The 21,975-nt window shown below is 39.9% G+C and overlaps 1 protein-coding gene across 2 annotated transcripts in view; it reads left to right on the top strand.

The window, feature by feature from the left end:
- The first annotated feature begins 1,325 nt into the window (after positions 1–1,325).
- The window catches only part of LOC147800271 (scavenger receptor cysteine-rich domain superfamily protein-like), a 46,983-nt gene continuing 26,333 nt past the window's right edge, over positions 1,326–21,975 (top strand). For both annotated transcript variants that reach the window (XM_087138760.1, XM_087138757.1), the window contains exons 1-6: positions 1,326–2,025; positions 2,437–2,537; positions 18,756–19,070; positions 19,262–19,549; positions 20,186–20,500; positions 20,692–20,979. In XM_087138760.1, coding sequence (XP_086994886.1) covers positions 2,450–2,537; positions 18,756–19,070; positions 19,262–19,549; positions 20,186–20,500; positions 20,692–20,979 — 1,294 coding nt within the window. In that variant the 5' untranslated portion in view covers positions 1,326–2,025; positions 2,437–2,449. The remainder of the gene's footprint in view (positions 2,026–2,436; positions 2,538–18,755; positions 19,071–19,261; positions 19,550–20,185; positions 20,501–20,691; positions 20,980–21,975) is intronic.

Genomic DNA, 21,975 nt, shown 5'->3' with positions numbered 1-21,975 from the left:
GTACATTTATTCTACCAAAAAAAAAACCACTTGTACCCAAATCCAGTTTCTAATCGAATTAGTAAAATGTGTAAATACCTAATTATATCCCCCCTACGGCCGTTTCCTGAAAATAAATAAAACAAATAAATCTTTATAACTAATTATTTAATTATTCAAGCCCCACCAGGCCACCTTCACAACAGTCAACAGTTTGCATGGATGGAATCATGCCCACGCCCGTGTACCATGCAGTTCTCTACAAGATGTCTGCCAGCTCCTTGGATTGAAGCTGTCTCCAGGTGGGTGCACGGATGAACATCAGCACCTGGGCTGATCTTCCAGGAAGGTCGAAGGACGGTTCTCCCTGCTAGCCTGATGGTCGGCCTTAAACCTCTCCGTACTGTTTCACCTCGAGCTGGGTGGGGTGGCTAGTTCACTAAGAACTGTGGAGCTATGCTGGAGCTCGTTCATTCATAAAGATGGTTGTTCACTCAGAACAAATATAATGATCTCTTCAAAATGACGGTTGTTCACTCAGAACAAACGATTCCCTCAGAATGAAGGTGGTTCATTCCGAACAAATGGTTCACTCAGAACTAGCAAGGTTTTAAGTTCCCCTCAGGGGAAACCCTTTGAAAAAGATTCCAAATAACCTTCAATAATTTTTGGCCATTTAAACACATCTTTTAAATGAGCTTACAATTATCTGATACAAAATAGGCATAAACATAAATATAAACCAAGTGAAATTAACTTACAGTTTGATTTCCAAACTGGCTTTTCTTCAGGGCCACGCCCTATGTACAGTACATGCAGGACATGAACCTCAACACACAGGTGGACTACCCTTCCATACAACACTAAGGCTGCATTGGTAGTGCCTAACAGCACACACACAGGGGAGTGCCTTGGACTAAAGTTACTCAAGCATGATTAATTTGCATAACATTCCTTGCCACTATGTATTCTCTGACAAATTTGGTTTAGAATAGCCATCAACATTCTGCAGTGGGTGTGTGGGGACAAACTCAAATCTGAAAGTAACTCTTAGCACAATAATTTACTTTCTACCAATATTTATATAAACACGGTTTACATATTTCCCAACTTGTGGTTTTAATGTAAACATGATTTATAAACTTCTCACATTGTGACATAAACTATTGCTTTAGGTTTGTTTCCATATAACTTTAAAAAACCGTAGAATATTTTGATATTTTTCTAGTTTGGCTTTACCGACAGACTACCGTAAAGTTAAATTCCATAAATGTTTATCTACGAACGAGACCACGAAATTGCACTGTTCTTAATTTTTTTTTTTAGTTTCCGGAAGTCAGGGGTCAATTTTAGAAGGATATTTCTCTTTTAGGTCAGGAGGAAATGCCACGAAATATTTTCCGAAGGCACTTTCCCGAGTTGAACTTTTTAAAGAATTAACTGGAAGAAAAATATTACAAATTCAAAGATTGTTTGCACACTCGATTTCCTAACCAAGGGTACGGAAGCGCCATCAGGGGTCCCCTTTCAGGCTCCGTAGATTGTTATCGCTGAGATTTTGTCATAATGTCCGTACATCATTTCGTGTTAACATTGGTAAAGAGGATAACAACCATGTCTTTAGCATCTAACTGGATTTTAATATAAACAGGTCAACTGAGCAATGATTTTTTAGATTATATACAGTATACTTCAACTTATAATCATCCTTCCTCAAAAGGACCAAGTTCTATTCTAGCTGTGATAAAAATGTCCTTCATAATTATGACAAAGGTAAATAAGACTTATTGAGTTTGGCTTCATTTCACACAGTGCAAAATGTATGGTGCTTTAATTTCAGTTTCAAATGAGTCTAATGTCAATATTTCATTTTGGAACACAGGTAGGAACCATTTCACTTTTAATCTGAATATACTTATATAAAAATAAACCGTGACAAGCGGAAACGAAAACGTAAGCTTACCACAACAATTTAGAGGTTACCGTTAGGCGTACAAATTATGAAAGATCATTCACGTTGGTCGTTTTATTCTGGGAAACTACTAGGTGAGTACAGTGTGCTTTATTCCCCCTCAAATTATTGTTTTACTAGTACAGATCGGACAGTAGCATTTTTAGTAATGACGAACAAAATGTCGCAATGAATTCCTGTTAGGTCACGGAGGGTCAGAAACCAGAAACCTTCATACAACCCATTTACAAGCGGGAATCAAATATGCAAATGAAAACAGATATTTTAAATGGCACAAGGCAGCCTACAATAAACGTAGACTTGGGCCGCACGACCTACTAGGTCGAGACTTGTGCTTTCTTCCAAGTAGGCCTAGATTTTAAGGTGAAATGGGCATGGGTTTGGAAAAAATGAATTAGAAGGTGAAATTATACTAGAAGGTGAAATATTGGATAACTAGATTAATAGATCAAACATCTTCTCATTTTTGTACGTCACTTTGTCAGCATTGCTCTTCAAATGGAACAACTGCTGTGGCGGCCCATTGGCATGCAATTCGTTTTCGGGTTGCTTCTAGCGATGGAGGGTTTCGGAGTGACATATGAAGGTAAGGTGATAATACAAACGGATAATTGATATGCCTTACAGTAATTTAGTGATTTTCTTTCACACGCTCTGTCTGACTTATAAGTTGATGTTTTACTGAGCAATAACGTCTGAAATTTGTGCTGTTTCTCAGATTTTGTATTGATCTTAATGTGTATAAATTCACCTCTTTTAAATGCAAAGGAACAGCGAGTTCCTTTGAAGGTCGTGTTTGTTTGTGTGTTTGTGTTTCTTTAAATACAGAAACTACAGTCAATCGTTCAAAAGAGAAAAACGTTTTAATATAAGTTTCTTCAAGATTCCTCTGATCACTACTATGAAGAACTCGACAGAACAGATATGACATTCAGATATCGATATCTTTACAAGCTACTAGACAATTATTGGCATATCAGAGCTAAAAATAGTCTGCTCTTTGAAGCCTAATACTTTGCCTTTTCTTTATTCTTGCTATCCCTGACAGAGTGTTTGTAAATATAAGACGTCCTCACCAAAAAGAAAAATATATTAACGACTTCTATTGTAACGAGCATTAGTGGAACCAAATCATAAATATAGCGAGTCAATGTTTGCAGTCACTGTCACCCCAAACAAAAATTGTATTACTCTGCGTATAAAATCAGGAAGCAGTGTGCTCAAATTAAAACAAGTAGAGTTAGTATTGTTTGTAACGACACAAGGATGAATTTGGCCCGTACAAACTTTCTCTTTCTACACAAAAGAAGTTCGGTTCTGCTATTCATAGTTTATATTCCATACGTAGAGGAATAAACATTAGAAAAATTATTGACAGATTTGTAATGTAGTAGCACGGCCGATCCCGATTTTGCCCTAATTAGTTAGTCAATTGACACCGGGATGAAGAGAAAAAGCCTTTGCCTTACAATTGATCCCCACACAACCCACCCGGTACCACACACCTGCTCACCCACACAAATCAGGATACACCACTGCATGTATAAATGAAATACCTCGTTATTTGAAGATGGGCATTTATATTTAAATACGTCAGGAAAAAAATTAGAGGGCTGTCGGGGAGAGGTTGTTTAAGTCCAATCTAAATTAACTGACGAAAAAAACAGAGGATCTTTATAAGACTCGATCCAAAAAAATTGAGATTTCAATACAATTGAATCACTGCCCTAACCATATGAAAAACGTTTTCATTTTGGTGGGGGACGCAAAACCTACGACTGTTTGGTGCTGTCATTGTCTATATGATCTGAAGTAAGATGTGGGACACAGAACACGCCCCTACCTTTTTGTTGGTCATTGTTTGATCAGAATCTCAGGAATTCTTATCAGATATCTTGGGGGATGCGGGGTTCGAAATCAAAGTTTCGTTATGAAGCTGCAGAAGTTTACTTCAGGTTATGAGGCAAGTTTTAGGCTGTTGGTTATGATTATGATATTATGATAATTGTATCACCCCCCTATGATAATGGTATGGTCCAAATTGATCATGCCCGCTCCTTCGGAGCTATAGCGATGTCTGGGTTTCTCGAAATTTCCAATTTCCAGACATTTCACTTTCTGCTTTTCCTATTACAGTAACTCTTATGCATAAAATGCATGGAGAGTTGCCACATCTGTTGGTCTACAAAGTGTTTATAATGGGCACTGACGTTGGGGGGAAAGTTTTTCACCGAAGTAAAAGGTTAGGTATGAAGAGCAAACAGTACGGTCGATCGTACGTGTATCCATGTACATGTACTGTACACGTGCGTTTTGGTGGCGCAGTATGGTAACTGCAGTTCACTGCACTATTACACGATGTTCATTTGACAAATTCTGAGCTTTGCATTGTTGAAGAAAGAAAAAAAGGAGGGTAAATTGTCAACGGTCGTCAATTTCCACACGTTGAATGGGAGTGAAACATACGTGACCCCCATTCAACGTGTGGAGATTAACGACTTCGACCGTGCCCGCCGGTTACTTTACCGGACCCTCACGTACCGTCGTCGTCATCACGTGAGGTGTCTGTAATACGTTCCTTTCAAAACACCTGGCAAGTTTCAACTCAATGGGACATGTACTCCAGGAGATATAGTACTTTAAAGGATGCACATTTAATATCAAGTAATCTGTCACTTAATGACGTCATCATCAGATGAGGTCAATGTTTGCCTAAAGCACTTCCTTTCCAAGATATCTGCAAGGTTTGAACCCAATTGGACATATACTTCAGGAGATATAGTACTTTAAAGTATGCACCTTTAATGTCACGAGATTTATTGTTCGATGACATATCATCCCTAAATGAGCTCAATATTTGCCCAAAGCACTTTCTTTCCAAGATATAAGCAAGTTTTCAACCCAGCACTGACACCAACGGACTAGTTCCATAGAAAACCCTAATACCTATTACCACTTTTAAACAATAAGCGTACTTCCGGTTTCAGCCGGAAAGAAGGGTCATGTGATTTGACCCACACAAGCTGAATTGAAGGCCGAATGTATACTCTGGCACTTGGCCCAAAAGTTGTTGCGGGAAGCCACGATTTATTTTATATGAATTTTTAAATTTTAACAGAATATTTAAATATTCAACATTTAATAATAAGTGACATGATGACGTCATCATGACGTTATTTATTTACAATAATTGTTGCACTAGGGTCTTTGTTGGCTGTCACGTTGATAACGAACAAACATCGCCAAGGTTTCAAAATCGTAGTTTGAAAACGTGTACAAAGACAACGGGCCATAAACTCGTTTGCAGAAACACTGCTCCTTTAATTTTCTTTTTTGCCCTTCAACTGAACAATTTCTTTCTGAAATATTACTTCTTATTCGGACTCTAAAGCATATTTCAAATCAAATAAAAGACGTAAGGTACCCGATTAGCCTTTCGTTCTTATAGTAATCTTGAGCCGAAGTAAAGGACTACTAGTTCACTTGTGTTAATTAGAAAAACGTGTTCAAAACATATGGGGAAAAATAAAGTATTAAAAATCAATACAAAATAAGGTGTTGACGTCTTCATGACATCATTCATTTTCAATAAATCTTGCATCAGGGTCTTTATTTTGAATCAAATAACAAAGCGTCAAGTACCCGATTTCTCTTTCGTTCTTAAAGTAATCTTGAGCCGAAAGAAAGGAGTACTCAGTTAATATTGATAAGTTGAAAAACGTTTAGAAAAACCTATGGGGAAAATTATATCTTCAAAAATCAATGTAAAATAAGGCGATACCGTCATCATGACTTCATAAACTAAGCTTATATTTTGCATTATGGTCTTTGCCGGCTGTCACTTTGATGACGAATGAAGATCGCCAAGTAACAAAAATTATGCTTTGAAAACGTGTACAAAGTCAATGGGCCAAAATAAATATGTAAAGATCGTTATAAATCACTCGGTGACGTCATCACGACGTATTTCTGTTAAGTTTTTTTGCCTTTTTTTGCTTGTTGTAACTTTACTTGTTGTAATGATGATCAAAGATGGTCAAGTTTCCAAAACAAAGCCTTGAAAACGTGTGCTAAGGTCTTTCAATTATATAAGTTTGATGAAGATATGAAGTTGCAAAAGGACCATAGTCGATGGTGGAAGAAAATGTGCACAATGTCTGCAAAGTTTCAAATCCATGACTTCGGGAGATATGGAGCTTTAAACAGTTAACAGTAACCTGTTACCTGATGACGTCATCATCTCATCAGGTTAATATTCGATTACAACACTTCCTTTTCTTGTTACCTCCAAAGTTTCAACTCGATGAGATATGTACTTCATGAGATAGAGGGCTGAATTTTTAAGATCACAGGACTTGTTACCTGGTGATGTCAACATCAAATAAGATCAATAATCGTCTAAATCACTTCCTTTCCAAGATATCAGCAAGGTTTGAACCCAGCTGGAGATATCCTTCAGGAGATATAGAGTTTTAAAAAGTGCACCTTGAATGTCATTTGACTTGTCTCCTGATGACGTCATTATCACATGAGGTCAATAATCGTCTAAATTAATTCCCTTTCAAGATATATGCAAGGTTTGAACCCAATTGGACATGCACTTCAAGAGATAAAGCGCTATGAAGAGTGCACCTTTCATATCACGTGACTCGTTTGCTGGCGATATTGTCATCACCAGAGGTCAATCTCCAATAAACCTTCCCGTCCTAACTATCTGCAAGGTTTCAACCAATGAAACGTGTACAATACAAAATACAATACACTTCGTTGTGGTTATCGCGGAAAGAGCACAGATTAGAGATTTAAAACACTTATTCATTTTGGCGTTCCATACAATGCGATATACTCTCAGCACAACGTGCTCGGCATTTTGCCAGGTCCTGAGTTGATGCTCTACGCACTGTGTGCTGATGGCCACACGTTACAGGCAAATATTGAGCGTCCTCGCAAACAACAGCCAATCTACAGTACGCGAAAGGGGTTTTCGAGTTCGCAAGTATTTTAAGGGGGGGTCGTCACGGTCGTCGGCGCTTCATCTGTGTGAAGAAGTATACCACTTATGCACTTCGTGCATGCAGTTGACTTCAATGTTTTAGCTACCATGTAATGAACAATTCATGCTTAAATCTGTTACTGTTGATTTTTAACCGAATTCTGAAGAATAAAAGAGCTTTATATCATAACTTCCGATCTGATGACGTCATCGGCCGCAAATTTCCTTCGTGTGTTAACTGGGTTAAGATAATAGTCTACATCAATTTTCAGGCTATTTGGACAAACTTCGCCACAGACATCCATTCAAAATTTATTTTTCAGAATTTTTCTCACTAGGCGCTTTGCAGTTACGTGTCGTTTCCAGTAGATGATTTACAGAATCCAAGAGACGAACACCGTTGAGAACAACTTGATACCTTTTTACAATTTTTAATTATTTAAACAATAAGCCCACTCCGGTTTCGACTGGAATGAAGGGTCACGTGATTTGACCAACACGAGATGAATTGAAGACCCAATTTTACTCTGGCACTTGCCGCAAACAGAACGCTGCGGGAGACCACAGTTGATTTTATATGGATTTTTACAACATAAACATAATATTTAAAGTCGATGATGGAAGAAACGTGCACAAAACAAACGGGCTTTTGGTCAGAAGAGGAAGAAGAAACTAGAGGAACGTGGTTGTGAACAACCACTGAGGTCAACAACCACTGAGCTGTTTCGGAACTTTCTGTTTGGTGATGACATCATCAGGACGTCATAACTTTAGGAAAATTCTTTCATAAGGGTCTTGGTTGTGTGTAACTCTGATGTTGATCAAACCTCTGATAATTGCCCAAATGGTGGCTTGAAAATGTGGACCAAGCCAATGAGCTTAAATAAATATTGAAAAATCAATAGTAAATCACATGATGACATCATCAGGAAGTCATTTTCTTTGAAGAATTCTTGTCTAAGGGTTTTTGTTCCATATCACTTTCATAGCGATCAAACATGGCGAAGGTTTCAAAATAGTGGCTTGAAAATGTGTACAAAGTCAGTGGACTGAAAACACCTGCCTATGCAAAAAGCTGCTCCTTTATGATGTCATGTGATTTGCGTTTAAACTGAAAGAAAATTCTAAAATATTATTTGATTTTAGACTCTTGGGTTTACATGTAATCAAACAAAGACGAAAAATACGATTTTTTTCGTTCTCATAGCAATTTTCAGCCGATGTTCAGGGTTACTCTCACTAAGATCGATAATATTGCGTACCAGAAAAACGTGTAAAAACCTATGGGGAAAACTGCAGCTTTCTGGGAGCCTCTCTTCACTAGGGACTTCAAGTGTACATTGAAGGCAACAATTCAGATTTACCAAGGTGCCGAAGACAGGCTGTTGAAAAACGTGTACAAAGGCTATGGCGAAAATTAATATCCAAAAATCGATTTAAAAATTTGTGATGAAGTCATTATAACGTCTTATATTTAGCAAAATTCTGTCATTAGGGTCTTTGTTGTCTGTAACTTTGAAGTTGATCGAACCTTTCAAACTAACCCAAATGCTAGCTTGAAAAAGTGTACAAAGTCAATGGGCTAAGATAATTATTAATTAAAGTCTAAATCACATGATGACTTCATAATGACGTCATATACTTAAAATAATTCTTGTATTAGGGTCTTTGTTTGCTGTAACTTTAAATTATGCATTTTTCATTTCACGTGACTTGTCAACTCATGACATCATTATCCCATGAGGTCAATATTTCTCCAAAGCACTTGCTGTTGAAGATATCAACATTTACAGCAACATTTAAACGCGATCGGACATCTATTTCAGGAGATAAAGTGCCTTAAAAGGTGCACCTTTAATGTCAGTCACGTCTACTGATGATGTCATCATCACTCAAAACTCCTCTAAAGCACTCTCTTTTCAAGATATCTGCAAGATTTGAACCAGATCAGACATGTGCTTCAGGAGATATGGGGCCTTAAAGAGTTCACATTTAATGTCGCGTTGTCATCACATGAGGTCAATTTCCGTTTGTAAACCTTCCCTTTTTAACTACTTGCAAGGTTGAAACCCAATAAGACATTTACAATACAATATACAATACAAAACATTATACTTAATGCAGAAAATTCACAGATTAAATATTTTAAACATTTGTACCTTTTGGCGTTCCATTCATTGCGATCTGCTCTCGGCAGCACGTGGTCGGCATTTTGCCAAATCCCGAGTGTATGCCCTACGCGCTGTGCGCCGTCTATGTTGCAGGCGGATATTGGGCATCCACACACAAAGTAGCATATGCAGAGCGTGCAAAATGGGATTTTCGAGTTGACTTTTATACTTTAAGGGGTTTTTTGTCGGCGGTGCTTCATGTGTGTCAAAAAGTACACCAATTATGCACTTCATGCAGCTGACTCCCATGTTTTAGCTGTCATCTCATGCGCAATTTACGCTTATATCTCTTACGGTTGATTTTTTACCGAATTTTGAAGAATAAAAGAAGTTTTTATTGTAACTCCCGGTCTGATGACGTCACCATTTGCAAACTTCACACACGTACTGACAGGGTGAAGATGATCATCTACATCAATTTTCAGGCGATTCGGACAAACTTTGTAACAAACATCTATTCACAATTCATTTTCGGAATTTCTAACCTGTCGCTAGAGGGCGCTCGATAATTAGGTGACGCCATCAGTAGATGATTTGAAGAATACAATACCCTGACAGACTAGCACTGTTAAAAACAACTTGATACCCTTTTTACAGTACCATTTTTAAACAATAGACCACTTCCAGTTTCAACCGAGATGATTTCAAGACCACATTTTCCTGCCACTTGCTGCAAACAGAATGTTGCGGGAGGTCACGGTTGATTTTATATGAATTTTTATGAATTTAACAGAAAATTTAACTATTTAAAATTTAATAATAAATGACTCGATGACGTCATCATGACGTAAATATTTCAGTATTATTTTTGTTTTATAGTCAGTGCTTGACGACGATCAACGATTACTTAAGTACCAAAATTGTGCCTCAAAACGTGTACAAAGTGATTGGGCTGAAATAAATATTGAAAAATCAATAATAAATTATTGGACGACTTCATCATGACGCCATACTTCCTGGCACACCTTTGCCAAAGGGTCTTTGCTTCAGGCAACTTTGATGAAGATTGAACCTTGGAAAGGGACTAATGTGCCGCGGAGAAAAACTGTGTACAAAGACATGGGCACAAGAAGAAGAAGAAGCAAACTGCGAAAAAGCCCCCCCCCAAAAAAAAATTAAAAAAAAAACAAAAGCTGTTCCAGCTCTAGCTGAAACAGCTAAAAACTACAGCCTATCTGTTTGTTTGCCAACAGATCAGAGTGCTTTTTCGCATTCGTTTGTACATTTTAACAACGACGGCATCATCATATCAAGTCATTTTTCGTATAAAACACCCCTGTTTTAATTAAGTTATCTGCAAAGTTTCAACCTGATAGAACATGTACTTCAGGAGATATTGGGCTTTAAACACTTTAAACAATGCACCTTTAATGTCACTTGACTTTTCTCCTGATGACGTCATCATCACATGAGGTTAATTTTGCGCTGAAGCACTCCATTTTCATGATATCTGCAAGATTTGACCCTAATCGGACATGTACTTCGGGTTATTTGGGCCTTAAAGAGTGCACCTTTAATGTCATGTGACTTGTCTCCAAATCACGTTATTACCAAATAAGGTCATTATTCCTCTAGAACATTCCCTTCTCAAGATATCTGCAAGATGAGAACCCGTTCAGACAACTACTTCAGGAGATATATGGCTTGTGACTTGTCTCCTGATGACGTCATCATCACACAAGGTCAAATTCCTCTAAAGCACTCCCTTTTCAATATGTCTGCAAGATTTGGACAAAATTGGATATACCCTTCAGGGGATATAGTGCTTTAAATGAGGCAGCATTTAATTTCACGTGACTCGTCTGCTGATGATATTGTCATCACGTGAGGTCAATTTCCATGTGTAAACCTTCCATTCCTAACAACCTGCAAGGTTTCAACCCAATAAGACATGTACAATAACATATACAATACAAAACATTAATTTTATCGCGGAAAAGGCACAGATTAGATATCTGAAACATTTTTCCCTTTTGTTGTTTTGCGAAAAAAGCTAAAAAACTTCTTTCAAAACATCTGCCAAGTTTCAACCCCATGGGACATGTACATCAGGAGATATAGTACTTCAAGGGATGCACCTTTTATATCATGTGATTTTTCACTTAACGACGTCATCATCAGATGAGGTCAATGTTTGCCTGAAGCACTTCCTTTCCAAGATATCTGCAAGGTTTGAGCCCAATTGGACATATACCTCAGGGGATATAGTACTTTAAAGTATGCACGTTTAATGTCACGTGATTTGTCATTTATTTTAACGAGGTCATCTTCACATGAAGTAAATATTCGTCTAAATCAGTTCCTTCTTAAGATATCTGCAAGGTTTGAACCATATGGTGGAAGAAACGTGCCGGCCCCAAACAAACGGGCTTTTGGTCAGAAGAGGAAGAAGAAACTAGACGAACGTAGTTGTGAACAACCACTGAGCTGTTTTGGAACTATTTGTTTGGTGATGGCGTCATCATGACGTCATAACTTTAGGAAAATTCTTTCATAAGGGTCTTTGTTGTGTGTAACTTTGATGTTCATCAAACCTCTGATAATTGCCCAAAGGGTGGTTTGAAAATGTGTACAAAGTCAATGGGCTGAAATAAATATTGAAAAATCACTAGTAAATCACATGATGACGTCATCATGAGGTTTTTCGTTTGGAGAATTCTTGAACACGGGTCTTTTCGCAAAATTGCGAAAAAGCCAATTATACTCAAACGTCTGAAAGATAGGAACACAAACAAGGCAGTTTAATTTTGTGTATGTGTCTCTCGCCACAGCGCCAGACCTAAAAACAAAATACATGGACATAGCTTAAATGCTCAACACGCACTGAAGTTTGCCGGTGGAAAGGGACGGAGGTAGGTGGCCAGTGCATCCAAACGCCATCGACCCATGCGTTGTATATTGGCGAAGGTAACGCCCATTTCAAAGGCCGTTGAAGCTGCCCCTATGCCGAATGAGTGGGATCGTTAGTGCGCATTGGTAACACCGCAGCCTACTAATGCCATTTGCAACCCCCTATTAAATTGACAGCGTGTTGGGACTGGCTGTCCATATGAAAAAAGTGGACCAAGTGTTTGTGGGCGACACTGCAGGTACGCGTGGAGCGCTTGAACCGGACAAAGAGAAGCATTGGTCCATCTGCCCACATGGACAAGCTGCAGGGGACCATGTTGGTTTGTCTTTGTCTGACGCAAGGAGAGAATTACTCCCTCTCCGCCCTGCAGGAAGTGTGGATCTGAAATATGCAAAACCGAGTCCTGCACATTGGACCAAGAAGGCGCTGCAAACTCACTAACCCTTTAAAAACCGTAGAACGCCAGCAGCATAGCTGAGCGGAAAAGCGTCGCTTCATATTGGGATGAACACACTGCGGGTAATATCTCCGTAATGCTCGAGAGTAACGCAAGCGATATGGGGGATCATCGGTCACGACGCGAACCCCCGCGTCTACAACCTTCCAGTAATTTTATGACCAAGAAAGAAGCTGTGGGGTCCGCTCCCTCATTGAGCTTACCATTGACAACTGACAACCGCACGTCGCAATTGTCGCTGGGGAATATTGCTGGATGGACAGCCACGCAATAAATTCAACTTTGCACTGTGGGTCATTGACTTGAGTACTAGCCCTGGATTGGGGAAAACGGCGAAAGGCATTCCACCCTGATGTGTAGGCTTTATGTGTTGCGAGTGAAAGCAAGCTGCATTAACCTATGCATTTCAAACCCTACCAAATTTGGGGAAGTGGTGGGAAAGGAGTCATCTCTGGCTCGGCCTGTGGGACTAAAGCGCTCCATCTGAAACGAGATAAGGCATCAGTTTTGTCATTGAATATGCCCGGAATGTGGGAGGCTTTGAACACGATATTAAACTTCTAACACTCCAAGAGTAGTAAGCGAATCAGGTGCATAGCCTCAACTCCCTCGGCAGTTTGACCGTTAATCGTATGAACAACCGAAATGTTATCTGACTGGATGATAACTTTGTGATTGGCAAGAAGAGGACCCCATATGCTAGCATAGCAACAATGATAGGGTAAAGTTCGAAGAGGGCGATAGGAGGGGGCGAAGCCCTCCATTGCAGCCACCGACTCTGCAACCACTTTCCCCCGAAATATGCCCCAAAGCCTACGGATGCCGCGGCATCCGTGAGAAATGCGAGTGTGTCCGAAGATTCTCAGCCTTCCTGCCTATGGGGGGTGATGCTACTCTAGTCGCGCAAACGTTAGCCATATCAAAAGGTCAAGCTTTGCCCCTGCTGTAATACGCGCCCTATGCCAAGGTCGAGTCAGGCCCCTCGATAAAGAAATATGCTGTCTTGTGAATGCTTGGCCGGATGGAATAGCCCTACACACAAAATTGAGCGATCCAACCGTAATCGCAAAGAGCGTTGCCTTTGGCTTTGTAAGTCCTGCCCGAATTTGACCAGAGAGCGTGCCCACCTTCTCCCGGGGTACTTTCACTTGTCATTCATCAATGCTAATTTCAAGCCCCAAATAAGTAAGGACTGCAGAGAGGCCCCTCCGTCTTTTCTAAAGCGGTGGATACGCCAAGTTCCCCACATACGGTATGGAAGTTCGGAAGTTATTTCTGACACGAGTCCTTCATCGTCCCAACAAACAAAAAATCATCCAAATAAAGTGTAACATAACCCCCGACTTCCATTTTGTTCAGTCTAAATTCAAGGAAGGTGCTGAATTTTTTGAATAAAGCACACAAAAATGGAACATTCAATGGGAAGACACTTGTCAAAGTAATATCGATTCTCAAACAAAAAACCAAGCAGCTCATAATCTTGCGGCGATATTGGCAACAGACGAAGTGCCGACTTTATGACTGACTTTCCTATAACCAAGTGCCCTTTCCCACCCGAAGAACTAACGCTACTGCTGTATCGAATGAGGTGTACCTAACCTTGCATTGCTCGTTAATCGTTAATCGAATGGCTTGCTCCCGCGTCCGGGTTTTGTTGCCGAAAGCTCCCAGCAGCAACGCCAATGGGGTCCCGCACTCCAGACGCGCCGACGCTCTTCCAGATATTGCTGAGCAGCGAAAATGCCTCCGTCAAAAAATACTGGGGTGAACACCAAGCAACTGGATTTGATTCCACCTCGAACTGTCGGCAGACAACACAGTATGCATGAGGAAGCACAGATTGACTGGGACCGGCCAGCTGACCCCGGCAACCTCGGTGGTCGAGTGGTTAAGACATCTGCACTAGTAAGCATGAGGTCGTGGGTTCGAGTCCCACCCGAGTAAGCTTGTGAGGTTTTTCGCAAGCTCTCGGACAAGCACTGAGCATACAGTGCTTATTAATATACGTTGGGTGAAGGCAAAACTCGTTATATATAGGAAGCACAGATATCATACAACTACGATATAATGAGAAAAAAAATAATGTAACAATTCAACGTTGATGTTTCTTGATTGAAGCTGGACAAACGTTGAGTATGGTGTTCCATATGTGACATCCCGCGTCCCCTTTTTTTTAACGGGCGTCGCATTTTTTCAACCATCGTCACATTTTTCAACCGCCGTCGCATTTTTCAATCGCCGTCGCATTTTTCAACCCGCCGTTGCCTTTCAATGTGAATAAGCCATTAATCGTAAATGGTCAACCTTGGTCCAGCCGGACCTGAAGTTGTTGACTTGGAGGCTAAAAGTGTGCGTACATATTTTCATGATTATGGAAACGGCTAAATTAGCATGTATGCGTCGATTAGTTGTATGTAAATAAATTGACAGCGCTTTAATAAACTCGATTAGTCGTGGAAGTTCACCTCGCTCAATTTGGTTTCTCACTTCTGCAAGCTTTTTGAGTGAAAAATGTCTCCGTACTGATGATTACTAGTTGCCACAAAAATCGAACCCATTGTTCACTCTGGTTGGTATGGTATTTGCCATCTTGCAGACATGCTTCCCGAGGGAGCGTTTATCGCAGTACGGTCTATAATTTAAAATATAACTACTCTTGGCGAAAAAATGTCACGCACCATAACTTTGAGGAATTTTACGTTTTCTTGGTTAAAAGAAGTTGTCAGCAATACAAAATCACGCACAGTTTTTCGAAAACACTTTTTGAACCATGAAAATCTGTGCAGAGGAAGCCAAGACTGATCTTATTTTTTCATTACAGTGGTAGAAAGGTATTTCACACATTTGAAGTTGTTCAAGCAATGGTCCGTGGTTCAGGCATTCCCCCGGTGGAGACCGTCTGGTCATGGGCTTGAGATCATTTATCTTTCTTTGTCGGGGGGGGGGGCTTGTGTTTATTACTCAACGAATTGACTTTCCAAGGTCTTAAGGACTGCATGTGGATTTGGGTTTGAAAAGTGTCACTGTTTGAAAAGGCTCTTTCGTCAATGCTGCTGCTTCTTGATCGACCCTGGGGTTACACGTACATGTACATGCGTTTCTGTCTAATTTTCTTTTTTCTGTGACAAATGTTGCCGTACGTGTGAGAATCTCCACAACAGATAACTTCATTCTTTATTAGACTAGTTTCGAGTGTTTTATTATAAGCTGGCGGTACCGGTGATGGACGAGATCCTGACATCCATAGGTCTTTCCGATGAAGTAATGAAAAATGCGATGCCCGGTCGAAAAATGCGACGCCCATCGAAAAAGGCGACGCCAGATGGCACATATGGAACACCATACATATGGAACACCATACTATATATATAAAGTGGAAATAGTGTCTGCTCTTTTCCCAAGCCTCTCAACAGCACAGAATCTTGAAACTTTCAAGCACAAAATTCAAGATCGGAAAGGAATTTCAGCAACCTTAGTAAATCACACTCAAGGCTCTGCCTGCTATTATGACGTTCTTCGTACTCACTTTTCTGGCTCGCTAGTGCGTCATATATAACCAAAAAAACACCTAGCAACGTCACTCGGCCCTAGAAGTCCGCAGGACCCCCAAACCTATTAAAACTTTCCCGCGACGAACGTACCTTCTCTTAGACTGCGAATTTGATCATTCAACCTTAGACCAACAAAAGATGTGACACCGTCAAACATAAACATGTACAAGTCTTCTGTGAGGTAAAAAAGGCAATTAATAGGCTAAAAGGAACTTTGTGACACGAAGACAGCATTGTTGCGAGAAACTGATTTCCAATATGCAAATGAATATGCACTTCATTTGAATTTAATTTTTTTTCACTAATCATGAAATGTACTTCAATATATTTTTGTAAACATATTTCAAAACAAATTATATTTCGAGGGGTATTCAAAAGGATTTGTCTTTTATTTTAGGAGCATAATAGTCTTTTAAAAATCAAAAGCATTTCTAGACATGGAAGACATTACAAGGGGCGTGGCCAGAAACTGCCATGCAGGATTTTATTGAGCGACTGAGAGGTTTTTAATTATTAAGAAATTTTTGAGATCCCAGCTCCATTCAGAATTTGTCAGTACAGCCTCCAATAGCATCTGTTTATTTAAATTCAGCACTAAAAGGAATGAAAGCGAATCTAGCTGTGCCGCTATGTGGGCTACAGGCGAGCAACCATCCTTCAAAAGACACTTACATTAGGACTTTATCCATCTTACACATCCTCATCGAACGCTCACAAAGCTTAATGTATCAGCTTTTTATTAAGCATAAAGGTTGTAAATTGGTCTACATGTGTGTTTTGTTAGCAGTGTAATTTCAGTCCAAAACATTCATGTTTGGTTTTGAAAGTTTTGTGTGGGGGGGCAATAGGCCCCATTCGTAATTTTAAAATAGTTTTGAACATCAGAAGAAAGTTCCTGACAAAACTGGCTCTCTGTAGTTCATAAATGCTATTTCAATTTTGTAAAATACGCAGTAGGTATAGTGGTATTGAATCAAAATGTGCTTTGCATTATTCAAAATAGTTGTCTAGATGCAACGAGAAAGTAAACAATTTGCTTTTTCTGTAACGTGATCAATTTTCTGAGCAAAAGCAACCAGAAAATGGTTGTTAGATCATTCACAATTCCATTATCTTGCAATAAGCTGCATAATTTAATGAGTGCAGTTTGGGGCGATTCTGCAAGACAAGGTCATCGTAGGTCAAGAATAGTAATGTGGGATTTTTGCGGTTTAGAGTCTCAGGGCAATTTCCATCCACATTTTTGGTAATACAACCTCTGATGACTTGATAACAAAATGTTTTTTCCTCACCATGAGCGGAACTAGTCAGTAAATTCGTAACTGCACGACGATAATGTCAGATTACTTAGGAGGGGATTCTGAATGTCGCGTGAGGATCAACAATCCTTGTCAGGAATCGTTATCCAGTAATGTATAAGCATCATTTTCAGGATATGGAAATTTTAGATGGCTAAATTAAACCATCATATTACCTGTGATAATTCGTCTACCAGGATTTTTTGTCGGACGACACTCTTGAAGCGCCGTAGATCTTAACTACCAATACATATCACTGCAACAGCTTGACACCTCAACATCTGACAGTTGCTAATGGGGTACCTTAGTGGAATGCAGTTTGTGCTTGTGGGACTGTCTCTGGTGATTGGTTCCTTCAGAGTAACAAAAGGGGATATATTAATAGAGTAAGGACAATAACAAAGAAATTCACTGCAATAAATTCCTTTGTGAATTTTCTTACAATGGACCATATTTGTCTGTCATTGTTGCACTGATATGACACATACCAAGGCGGAGTTTCTCAGCTCAATTTCAATTACTTTCATAGGAGGAACATTATGTAAAGCTTGTCTTCCATTACATACTGGTTTTATGATTTCTTTCGCGTTCTAATTCCTTGCTCATAATCTTCACTCTCCTACAAGTTTGTTCACATCGCACTGACCATGTGGTTTTCGAGGACCCTTCATTCTATCGAATATTTAGTCATGAACCGAATGTTCATTTAATATTCTTTTATCTTCATGACTTATTCATTAATACTTGAGCAATGTTAATAAAGCCGTTAAAAGGACAATTTAGAGATCACAGACCGACAGAGGCTGTGGGTGTGCAGTACTGTTAGCCAGGGTTTTTCTACTTAATTCTCATGAAAATCCAGCGTTCCGAAGCAGCTTTGGAAGCCACTTGTCTCATTTTAAGACTTTCGATTTAAGCAGGGCTTTAAGTTATATCATGTTTAGGCGGTTGGACTGAGGGCAGTTTGTGAGAAGGCTGGATTGGTGTGGGCGTAGGGCGGCTAGGTGGTCGAATAGCTAGGTGACCTTTGACTGCAGTCGACAAAGTGGCGTGGGGGTGTTCCTAGGATAAGGGAAGTGTCTGGTATTAAGGGAACAAGAGACTCTCGGATGAATAACTAATTATTCGCCAATTTAACCTCCTGTGGAACCAGTATATACTTTATCTGATATCATTTTAATATGTAACTTATATAAATCAACGGTTCACGTTTCACTAACGACAATGTATTGGCAGGTTTCAATGCCAAACTGCAAAATTTTCTTTTGATTTTTTGTTAGTGGTTGCGATGACATCAAAAAGCTCTGATTTATCTCGCTTTGTTTCGTTTCGTTTCTTCAAGTACTTTTTGACTGTTTTTGTAGGTATAAACAACATTAGTTGTCAGATTAGAGTAATACTGGTAAAGTTCTGATCGTCATAAAAGGGACTTATTCCGAAGTAAAGATACTACTTATCATTCTCTGTCACTCTTTAATTCCAGCAAATATTCGTCTGACAGGCGGTAGAAATGTAAATGAAGGCCGGCTCGAAGTCTTCCTTGACGGTGAATGGGGCACGATTTGTAGTACCTCATGGAGGCAGGAGGAAGCAACGGTGGCTTGCCGGCAGATGGGATTCCCTAATGGAACTGTAGCAAACCATGGCATGAATTTAGGGAATGAACCAAGGACAATTCATCGACTTGATGTTAGGTGCACTGGTCTTGAAAATGATCTGGAGAGCTGCAGACGTATCGAGACAGGAATTGACGGTTGTTCCCGTGAACACAACATCCGTCTTGTGTGTGCTCTACGAGGTATAAATTAAAATGTTATTTCTAAATTATTCATAAACTTTCAAGATGTATTCAGTTCATTGACATTGTTCACACATTCTCACAAAATTGGTTTCAAAAATGATGACTTATCCAAGTGTGGTTTAGAGAATCGATCTATTCGGGTTCTAATTGAAAGAGATAACACTTCATTCAAAATGATTTTTTACTAGTTCGCTTGGTAGGAGGTGTGAGCGATAGCGATGGTCGCGTCCAGGTGTACTCGACCGGGACTTGGAGAAATATCTGTACCTTTCAGTGGACCTTCAAAGATGCTGCCGTCATCTGCAGGGAGCTGGGCTTTGGAAGAGCAGTGCAGGCTCTGGCACAGGTTTCCAGTGACGAGTTTGGAGCTGTTACGCTTTATTCTAATTGTCAGGGGCATGAGGAAACAGTGTTTGAATGCAATAGCTATTGGGATGGAGGTTGCTGGACTGGAAAGGCTGCTGGTGTACAGTGTGGTTAGTCCGAAAACAGATTTTCTCGATTGAACTCTCTTGAAAGTGTAATATAATTATGCCTGTATATTTTCAGAACAGTTTGCTGAGCTTAATAGCCGTTTTCCTTTCCTTGTATTAATATCTGTAATTGCAATTTTAGCAATTACTTGTACTTCGGCTGAGCCGATGTCGAAGATGCTGGAGAACAATGTGGTCAGTCCGGACTGTCCTACATTTTACCGCTATTAAAAGTAGAATACCAATGGTTGCAAGGTATTGACAGTTTTAAAGGTAGGGTCAAACTTTGGTAATTCCCCCAGGAAAAAAATAGGGAATTTTCACCCGAAAGCATAACTGGTATAACAATGGTAAAAGTAGTAATCACCCTGTGAAATTATATCGTCTGAAATGTCCTCGTTGATTAGAAATCAATAAAGGTATGTCGAAAAATTGGAATCTCCAAAAGTCGCTTGCACTGGTTCCCAGTGACGAGATGAGGGCCGCCATGTTTGATCCTAGTTGTCAGGGGCACGAGCAAACTGTGTTTGAGTGCAAAAACATCAGCCAGAGGTTGCCCATTTGCAGACATTACTAGATACCACACTTATTCCGAAGTAAAGGTACTACTTAACATTCTCTGTCACTCTTTAATTCCAGCAAATATTCGTCTGACAGGCCGTAGAAATGTAAATGAAGGCCGGCTCGAAGTCTTCCTTGACGGTGAATGGGGCACGATTTGTAGTACCTCATGGAGGCAAAAGGAAGCAACGGTGGCTTGCCGGCAGATGGGATTCCCTAATGGAACTGTAGCAAACCATGGCATGCATTTAGGGGATGAAACAAGGACAATTCATCGACTTGATGTTAGGTGCACTGGTCTTGAAAATGATCTGGAGAGCTGCAGACGTATCGAGACAGGAATTGACGGTTGTTCCCATGAACACAACATCCGTCTTGTGTGTGCTCTACGAGGTATGAATTAAAATGTTATTTCTAAATCATTCATAAACTTTCAAGATGTATTCAGTTCATTGACATTGTTCACACATTTTCACAAAATTGGTTTCAAAAATGATGACTTATCCAAGTGTGGTTTAGAGAATCGATCTATTCGGGTTCTGATTGAAAGAGATAACACTTCATTCAAAATGATTTTTTACTAGTTCGCTTGGTAGGAGGTGTGAGCGATAGCAATGGTCGCGTCCAGGTGTACTCGACCGGGACTTGGAGAAATATCTGTACCTTTCAGTGGGCCTTCAAAGATGCTGCCGTCATCTGCAGGGAGCTGGGCTTTGGAAGAGCAGTGCAGGCTCTGGCACAGGTTTCCAGTGACGAGTTTGGAGCTGTTACGCTTTATTCTAATTGTCAGGGGCATGAGGAAACAGTGTTTGAATGCAATAGCTATTGGGATGGAGGTTGCTGGACTGGAAAGGCTGCTGGTGTACAGTGTGGTTAGTCCGAAAACAGATTTTCTCGATTGAACTCTCTTGAAAGTGTAATATAATTATGCTTGTATATTTTCAGAACAGTTTGCTGAGCTTAATAGCCGTTTTCCTTTCCTTGTATTAATATCTGTAATTGCAATTTTAGCAATTACTTGTACTTCGGCTGAGCCGATGTCAAAGATGCTGGAGAACAATGTGGTCAGTCCGGACTGTCCTACATTTTACCGCTATTGAAAGCAGAATACCAATTGTTGCAAGGCATTGACAGTTTTAAAGGTAGGGTCATACTTTGGTAATTCCCCCAGGAAAAAAATAGGGAATTTTCACCCGAACGCATAACTGGTATAACAATGGTAAAAGTAGTAATCACCCTGTGAAATTATATCGTCTGAAATGTCCTCGTTGATTAGAAATCAATAAAGGTATGTCGAAAAATTGGAATCTCCAAAAGTCGCTTGCACTGGTTTCCAGTGACGAGATGAGGGCCGCCATGTTTGATCCTAGTTGTCAGGGGCACGAGAAAACTGTGTTTGAGTGCGAAAACATCAGCCAGAGGTTGCGCAGTTGCAGACATTACTAGATACCACAGGCTGTTGGCGTACATTGTGGTTAGTCCAAGACAGTTGCCAATCTATGGGGTACACGGGGAAGGTCCTCCAGAATGTCAGTGCCACCCAGATGGCCCCTTTTTGAAATCTGTGAATAATGTTAAGTTTATATAGCTATGCAACTGCAGCTTATTTTTTGTGGTCCCATATTGAACAAATGTGTGCATTCCTGGATGCCAGGTCATAGATGCGTGCTCAGAAGTACCACGCATGCCTCGAACTGCAAGCACTACCACCGTCAACCAAAAGAGACCGTTGTGTATGCCATCACCAAGCGTCTCAAAGTCTCTTTTTTAGCAATTACCTGTACTTGGGGTATACCGAGAACAAAGATGCTGGAAAACAGTGTGGTTAGTCTGGGAGAAGATTTGAATATTTGTTGCTACTGCGGAAA

This window comes from Acanthaster planci, linkage group LG01, assembly GCF_054643075.1.
Source record: "Acanthaster planci isolate LZ-2023a linkage group LG01, COTS_SCS, whole genome shotgun sequence".
Lineage (NCBI taxonomy): Eukaryota > Metazoa > Echinodermata > Asteroidea > Valvatida > Acanthasteridae > Acanthaster > Acanthaster planci.
Note: the sequence above shows the minus strand (reverse complement) of the source record. Positions and strands in the feature narration are given on the sequence as shown.